Source organism: Colobus angolensis, unplaced genomic scaffold (genome assembly GCF_000951035.1).
Source record: "Colobus angolensis palliatus isolate OR3802 unplaced genomic scaffold, Cang.pa_1.0 Scaffold75, whole genome shotgun sequence".
Lineage (NCBI taxonomy): Eukaryota > Metazoa > Chordata > Mammalia > Primates > Cercopithecidae > Colobus > Colobus angolensis.
Genome location: NW_012121265.1, coordinates 6,840,664 through 6,849,080, shown reverse-complemented (window position 1 = coordinate 6,849,080; position 8,417 = coordinate 6,840,664). Strand labels below are relative to the sequence as shown.

Sequence of the window (8,417 nt, the reverse complement as noted above, 5' to 3'; positions counted from 1 at the left end):
ACGGAGCAGCGCCACTTCTGCCTTTGTGAGGCTTCTGATCTGAGAGGCACCTCAAGTTATTTTAGTTTGTTTTTTTTCATCTTAGCTGAAAGGTGATTGGCCACAGGAGGACAGGGTAAATTGCGTTGAGGCAAGCTGGCTTTTGTGTCAGCCCTTAGGGGCTGAGGTGAAGACTTTGACACCGAGCCAGGGTAGCTTTGGCAGCTTCTCCCGTCCTGGTCAGAACACTTCCACTTTCATTGTGAAAAAAAAAAAAAAAAATTAAAACCAGGAAGTGAAGTCCCTGAGCATGTTAGAAAGCCTGACATGGCCTGACTTGGGACAGCTCAGAGCAGGGCAGAACTGGAGACGCTCTGGGCCGGACTTCTGCCCGCATGGATGTTCTGAAGCCACCCTGTCTCTGGAGGAACTGGGAGTGAGGGAAGAAGGACAGGGACTCGTGTGGCAGGAAGAACTTGGAGCCGGGAAGTCCCTGTTGGCTAGAAGCACTGAGAGATGTGGCCCCCTCCCAGGGTAAGGGGACCATCGAAGGGGTGTTATTCAGAAAGGGGGTCCTGTGACGCTGTGACAGAGGCCAAGGGGGCATCCTGACCCCCGACTTTCGTGAAGCGACTTAGAATTAAGGGCCAGCTGAGTTCTACAGGCACACCATGCTCTCTCCCTCCTGGTCTCAGGCATGCCTTCAGATCCTGTGTCAGGAGGAGCAATGGGAAGGAAGGATGTGGGGCATGCATGGAGCTCACTTTCTCCCGACTCTCTTGGGGGAGATGAACCACAACAGAGACCTCTTTTTGTGGGTCTGAGCATCCAGCATAGCTCTCCTGAGGTGGGCTGGGAATTTGCCCTCAATTTTATGTTGGATAAGACTGATGAATGAGACCGATGGGGTGGGAGAGACAGATAAGTGGAGTTGAGTGTATTTTAGGAAGCAGGGTCACAGGTTAAGTATCAGGTACTGCTTAATTCCTAGGTACTTCCTTCCTGATGCCCACTCCCTGAGGGTCCTAAGGTGAACCTCAAAGACCCTCAGGGAGTAAGCACTAGAAAGGGACTCTACCGCCGGGACTTGGTACCTTCTGAGATATCAACCTTTTTTTTGGTGGTCTGAAAGGTAGGATGGAATCTGTAGCTCCAATGTGGTATTCTATATCAGAGGCAGAGTCTTAAAAAATATCATTAAGGCCAGGCGCAGTGACTCACACCTATAGTCCCAGAACTCTGGGAGGCCAAGGCAGGTGGATCACCTGAAGTCAGGAGTCAGAGACCAGCCTGGCCAACAGGGAGAAACCCCATCTCTACTGAAAATACAAAAAGTAGCCGGGCGTGGTGGCATATGCCTGTAATCCCAGCAACTCAGGAGGCAGGACAATTGCTTGAACCTGGGAGGTGGAGGTTGCAGTGAGCTGAGATGGTGCCATTGCACTCCAGTTTGGACGACAGAGCGAGACTCTGGCTCAAAAACAACAAACAAACAAACAAAAAACCATTGAAAACTGACTTAGTGTTTTTTGTTTGTTTGTTTATTTCTCCCTCCATATTCTGATATGGAGTCACTCCGTGGTAGTCCACTCCGACTGATCAGTATTCGAGGTTAAACACAGAACATGTCTTGAAAGAGGCATGGTGTAAACTTTTGTAGGCATCTTTTGTGTATTTGGCATAATAAAAGGAACAAAAACCTAAATAAAACAAGAAGTATAAATGCAAATGCTTATAGGACAGGCAGGTAATATACAGAAGTAAAGTAGATGGTATGTAATAAGATGCTAATGGTGGAAACTTTAGCAAAATTCAGAGCAGTCTTACCCCAGATAAATGCATTCAAATTTAATTATTATTATTATTATTATTTTTTTTTTGAGGCGGAGTCTCGCTCTGTCGCCCAGGCTGGAGTGCAGTGACCGGATCTCAGCTCACTGCAAGCTCTGCCTCCCGGGTTTACACCATTCTCCTGCCTCAGCCTCCCAAGTAGCTGGGGCTACAGGCGCCCGCCACCTTGCCCGACTAGTTTTTGTATTTTTAGTAGAGACGGGGTTTCACCATGTTAGCCAGGATGGTCTCGATCTCCCGACCTTGTGATCTGCCCGTCTCGGCCTCCCAAAGTGCTAGGATTACAGGCTTCAGCCACTGCACCCAGCCTCAAATTTAATTATTAAAAAAAGAAAACACCTTTAAATCCAGACCAAACAGAATGTTTCAGCCTGGCCTGACCTAAAATAGTCTCTCCCAGGCTATATTATAATTTCTTGAGGGCAAAGACACCAACAACAGTATCAGTGTGTCACTGCATACTAACCATCCACCTACAGTGAGACCACAGATACTACAAGGAGGCTGGAGATGGGGAAGGAGAGAGAAATGAATAGAGACAGGGAAGATGAGGCCAGGGAAGTACCAGTACATAGGTACTCTTATATTTAATCAAGACAATCTTCTTCTTTTTTTTTTTTTTTTTTTTTTTTTAGAATGAGTCTTGCTCTGTCACCCAGGCTCCCAGGCTTGAGGGCAGTGGCAACATCTCGGCTCCCTGCAACCTCCGCCTCCCCGGTTCAAGCGATTCTCCTGCCTCAGCCTCCCGAATAGCTGGGATTACGGGCATGCGCCACCATGCCCAACTAGTTTTTGTATTTTTAGTAGAGACAGGGTTTCACCATATTGGCCAAGCTGGTCTCAAACTCCTGACCTCAAGTGATCTGCCTGCCTAGGCCTCCCAAAGTGCTGGGATTACAGGTGTGAGCCACTGCACCTGGCCTTCAGGATTTGCCAACTTTTTAGAAACCAGGAATATAGTGTCTGCTCCTGTCTGTCTCTCATATGCCTCCTCAGCAGATGGGCAGACCCTCAGCTGGAGTGCAGCCAGGAGTGACTTTTGTGCCTGGCAGCACCCAGCAAGGGTGAGGCAACCCCTGCAGCAGTGAGTCCAGCCATCACTGCTTATCACATTCTGCTGGAAATGCGTCTGGGTCTGTTTCTCCCCTGTGTGTCCGCACGTCCTGAGTTCGGAAAGGGACTCTCTCACCAACTTGTTCCCCTGGCACAGGGCCTGACACTTCCCAGGTTCTCAACTCATTTTTTTAATAAATACACGAGATCTGGAGTTTGGAAGGTCAGACAGCCCATGCACTGCTGTGGTCAGGCCATAATATCAGCCTTCTTTGGGGGGAGCTGGTGGATCTCCCAGTCTTCATGGATTATTCTATTCTAAGAGTTGTGAGGTTGCGAGTGGCTCGAGTTGAGGATGTGGGGGCTAGGGGAAAGCTAGGTCAGAGACAGGCCATGGTTCCTACAACTAGAAGTGCTCTGTTTAAATAGAAAAGAGGGCTTGTTGGCCGGACGCAGTGGCTCACACCTGTAATCCCAGCACTTTGGGAGGCCTAGGATCAGGAGTTTGAGACCAGCCTGGCCAACATGGTGAAACCCCATCTCTGCTAAAAATATAAAGACTAGCTGGGCATGGTGGTGGTCACCTGTAATCCCAGCTACTTGGGAGGCTGAGGCAGGAGAATCACTTGAACCCAGGAGGCGGAGGTTGCAGTGAGCTGAGATCTCGCCACTGCACTCCAGCCTGAGTGACAAGAGTGAAAGTCCATCTCAAAAAAAAAAAAAGGAAAAAAAGAAAAAAGAAAAAAGAAACGAGGGGCTTGTTAAGACTTTTGCACAGAAGTGGAGGGGCAGTAATCGTTCAAGACCGTGATCATCTCTTTTCTTTTGGGACATCTCATAATAGAACATCTGATATTGGCAAGGATGTGAAAACTGAGGAAAAGGGAAGGAAAAGGGAGCTAGACTTGATTGAGGACTTCCCATGTGCCTGACAGCATACCAGCAGTTCTATACACAGCATCTCCTTTAAGTAGTGATTTTCACCTGCTCCTTCTGCGTACAGTGGCGGGGAACTGATGCTCAGTGACTTTAAGTAACTATCCCCAGGGCTACACATGTAGTAAGTGAGGAGCTGTTGCTCTGGTACCTGGAAGGGCATGACCTTGAAAGTTTGTCCCTGGAAATGACACCATTGACAAGAAAGCTTGTTGCCTGCACTATGAAACTCTTGGCCCTTGACCCCTGGTTGAGACAGGCAGTGCAAGGGCTGATGCTGCAGAGAACCAACGCAAGAAGTCCGCTTTCCCAACCTCTTGCCTCACCCCAGCATGGGTGATGGGGTCCTAGCACTTTGTCCGGCCTATCTTTTTACAGACCCCCTTATCAGATCCAGTGGATTTCTGACACTACTTCCTCTTACCCCAGTTCTCTCATAATATACTTGGTCAGGAGGCCTGGGATGCCCTTTGGGGGTGTCACTGATACAAGTTGTCCCGGGGTCAGGATTTGGACTGTGACTCACTTCAAGCCCAGTGGTAGATCAAGGTTGACTCTATCAACCTGAGCTCCTGTGGGATTTGTCACTTCTGGGGTCACATCCTGTGGGTGACTCAACTATCCTATGCTATCTTAATGGACTGACTTAAGAGGCTCTTGGTATTTGACTTAACATGACATTTCCTGATAAATGCTACTCAGCTCAACTGGCCAAGGCCTGGCCCCACCCAGGCTCTTTGGAGTACGTGAAGGCAATGGCTCCAGTGGTGCAGTGTCTGCACTGGGCCCCATGCACCATCTCATTCATCCTTGAAGACTTCCCCCCCCCACCCCCACTGCTTTTAACTACAGATAGACCCTCCACCTCCAGCAGAAATACCTCTTCACCATTTACCTCCCCTAAATGTCCCACTTGCCCCAGTTTAGTGCCTCTAGCACATCTGGCCATTCCCCTTCTCCACTTCCACTTGGCTCCATCCAACCTAATGAGATGATTGGTCTCTCCATGAGGAAAGTAGATAGAGAGACACAGACAACAGTTGAGAAAGATGGTTTGGTAGCAGGGCCACTGGCTGGAATCATAGTTGAGATCTTACTAGACATCAGCTTGATTGGTAGAATTGTCTTTTTTTTTTTTTTTAGACAGGTCTCACTCTTGTCACTCTGCACATCCAGGCTTCCAGGCTGGAGTGCAGTGGCGGGATCGTGGATCACTGCAACCTCGACCTCCCAGGCTCAACAGTCCTCCTACCTCATTCTCCTGAGTACCTGGGACTATAGGCATGCCCAGCTAAATTTTTTATTTTTGTAAAGATGGGTCACACTATGTTGCCCAGGCTGGTCTCGAACTCCTGGCCTCAAACGATCCTCCAGCCTCAGCCTCCCAAAGTGCTGAGATCACAGGGCTGGACCATCATGTCTGGTCAGATCATCATCTTTGCCCCTGGAAAAGAGACAATTGGCAGTAAAGCCAGGGGATCAAGGATCACACATCTTTGAGGTTCTAGTGTTCCATCAGCCATCTTAATGTGCTCCAGTCTGCACTGGCCTCTTCCTCCTTCAAACCCATGAGCTCACTGCACACACTGAAGCATTCTGTAATAGTTGCTAGGACTAGATAGACCCATAAGTACCCAGATGGCAGGAACTATATCAGCCAAGTGTTTGTCCCTCAGCACATGGCACAGTGCTGAACAGGCAGGTCCACAATTTTTGTTTACTTTGCTGAAAATAAATGTATAGGCTGGGTACAGTGGCTCACACCTGTAATCCCAGCACTTTGGGAGGCCGAGGCGGGTAGATCACTTGAGGTCGGAGTTCAAGACCAGCCTGACCAACATGGTGAAACCCCCTCTACTAAAAATACAAAACTTAGCCAGGTGTGGTGAGGCACACTTGTTGTAATCCCAGCTACTCACGAGGCTGAGGCAGGAGAATCGCTTGAGCCCTGGAGGCAGAGGTTGCAGTGAACTGAGATCATACCACTACACTCTAGCCTGAGTGACAGAGTTAGACTGTCTCAAAAAAAAAAAAAAGAAGCCGAGTGTGGTGGCTCACGCCTGTAATGCTAGCACTTTGCAAGGTCAAGGTGGGCAGATCACGAGGTCAGGAGTTTGAGACCAGACTGGTCAATATGGTGAAACCTAGTCTCTACTAAAAATACAAAAATTAGCTGGGCATGGTGGCGTGTGCCTGTAGTCCCAGCTACTCAGGAGGCTGAGGCAAAAGAATCGCTGGACTCTGTCTCAAAAAATAAATAATTAATTAAAAAAAAAAACGTATAAATAAGTTAAAAGTGCAGAGGGTAAATGTATCCCTTGCCACACACACACTTCTCCAGCCCACCAGGTGCTGCCAAAGTTGAGTGCATCCCATAGAGCACTGGGCTCAAAAGCATCATGACTGCCTGGGGAATTGGCTTAATCTTCTACTGGACCAGAAGTTCTGAGCATGTTTTCCTGTGCTAAACACACTGCCTAGCACACAGTAGGTGCTTGAATACCCAAATGGATGCATTATGAGGGAACTCTGACCTCACTCAGGTTGGGTTGCTTAGCGTTGCCCTTCTCGTGGCATGAAGCCCTGGCTGTGGCATTCCTGAGGAAGACTCTGCCGATCCCGTACTGCTCTGTGCATAGGAGCACATTCTGTTCCTTGTGGGATTGAACACTGCAGATTTTCCTTCAACAGACTCTCCTCGCTAGTTGCCTTTCTCTCAAATTGTGCCAATGGTGAGTAAAAAGTGAAAGTGGTTTGGTAACAGCAGCTTCCCGCGGTGTCTCAGGTGCCGCGCTAGGTGCAGTGAAATCCACAGGTGAGGATGGTCACTATGTGCGTGAGTCTATAGTGCGTGAGTCTATATTCGATAGGAATAGACCTCACAGCACAGGGAGATCTATGGACACACAGATGTCCATGAGTCACTGGAAGCCTCACTGGGACCCAAACCTGAGGAAAGGGCTTATTCTGTTCCACCTCTCCTAACTCTTCGGAGCTCTGGCTCCTGTAGCTTTTCCTGTGCAATTCCGCAGCAAAGATCTCACCAGTGGATCTGCATCGAATGCCCTAATGATTTATTTATGGCATGCTTGCGTATGGTCCAGGACACCTGTCTGAAGCCTAGACTCTTAACCCTTTCTCTGCCAGCTGTCTTACACATTGGGACTGTTAGATGCCGTCTAGCAATTGGGCTTGGAAGAGAGATATGAGAGGTTATTGTCACTTACCTTTTAAAAAATTATCTAAGCAATCAAATTGAATCTTTCCATGGTGTGGAAACTACTACTTAGCTACCACTTGGTGTTTTAATAGGGCTTCCTTCGGTAATGCTGTCTCTCTGCTCTATCCACCACATCTCTGCAGAGATGATAAGAAGGACCTTCCCCGCTGGGTGCCACGGCTCATGCCTGTAATTCCAGAACTTTAGGAGGCTGAGACAGGTGGATCGCTTGAGCCCAGGAGTTCAAGGCCAGGCTGGGCAACTTAGGGAGACCCCATCTCTGCAAAAAACTTAAAAATTAGTCGAGTGTGTTGGTGCACACCTGTAGTCTCAGATACTTGGAAGGCTGAGGTGGATCACTTAAGCCTGGGAAGTTAACACTGCAGTGAGCTGAGCGTGGGAGGATGGAGCATGGCAATGAGCTGTGATAGCGTCACTGCATTCCAGCCTAAGCAACAAAATAAATACATAAATCTGCCTGGGGCCATGGCTGTTATAAGACAGTGGCTTGAGCATCCATGCACGCTGGTGAGTGGCTGGGAAATCATCAGCAGGCTGTAGGTCAGGATCTCAGACCATCCTTCCTTCTTAGCTAATTGAAGTGAACATTGAAAGACACACTTTCAGGGCCCCTCGGCCCCGTGACTCAGCGTTCACCTTTGCTCTGGTTTCTTATCGGCTAGGGAAATGGATGAAAAAGGTTTCCACCCACAGAACTGCTGTCCAGCTGGATTACTTAATGGCTGAGAAGCATTTTATACAACATGAGGGCTTGAAAGAGGCTGTGTGTCGAATGTAGCTTCGGTAGTGGGAGAGCCACGCTTGTAGAAACAAAGCTGAGGTATATGCTTAGTGAAATGCCACCAACCAAGGTGGTAGGATTTTCTAAAGTAGCTGCCTGTGTTGGAGGTGGGATTATATGGAGCTGTTCATTTTATTGTTTTTTTTTTTTTTTTAAGCATGAATATTTCAGAAGAAACAGTACACATCAAGTGTTACCTTCCCAGTGAGACTACTCTAAACCTCCCTAATTCAAACTCATCTGCTGGATGCAGTGGTTCATGCCTGTAATCCCAACACTTTGGGAGGCTGAGGCAGGTGGATCACTTGATACCAGGAGCTCAAGTCCAGCCTGGACAACATGGCAAAAACTATCTCTACTAAAAATACAAGAATTAGCCAGGCATACATCCATAATCCCAGCTACTTGGAAGGCTGAGGCATGAGAATCGCTTGAACCCAGGAGGTAGAGGTTGCAGTGAGCTGAGATCACACCACTGCGTTCCAGCCCGGGCAACAGAGCGAGACTCTGTCAGAAAGAAAGAGAGAAAGAGAGAAAGAAAGAGGAAGGAAGGAAGGAAGGAAGGAAGGAAGGAAG

General features: G+C 48.3%; 1 protein-coding gene across 1 annotated transcript in view; it reads left to right on the top strand.

Annotated features, from left to right (window-relative positions):
• The first annotated feature begins 374 nt into the window (after positions 1–374).
• ACSL5 (acyl-CoA synthetase long-chain family member 5) overlaps positions 375–8,417 on the top strand; it is a 52,937-nt gene continuing 44,894 nt past the window's right edge. Inside the window, 1 exon segment of the mRNA XM_011927870.1 lies at positions 375–513. Within this exon segment, the coding sequence (XP_011783260.1) occupies positions 375–513 (139 nt within the window).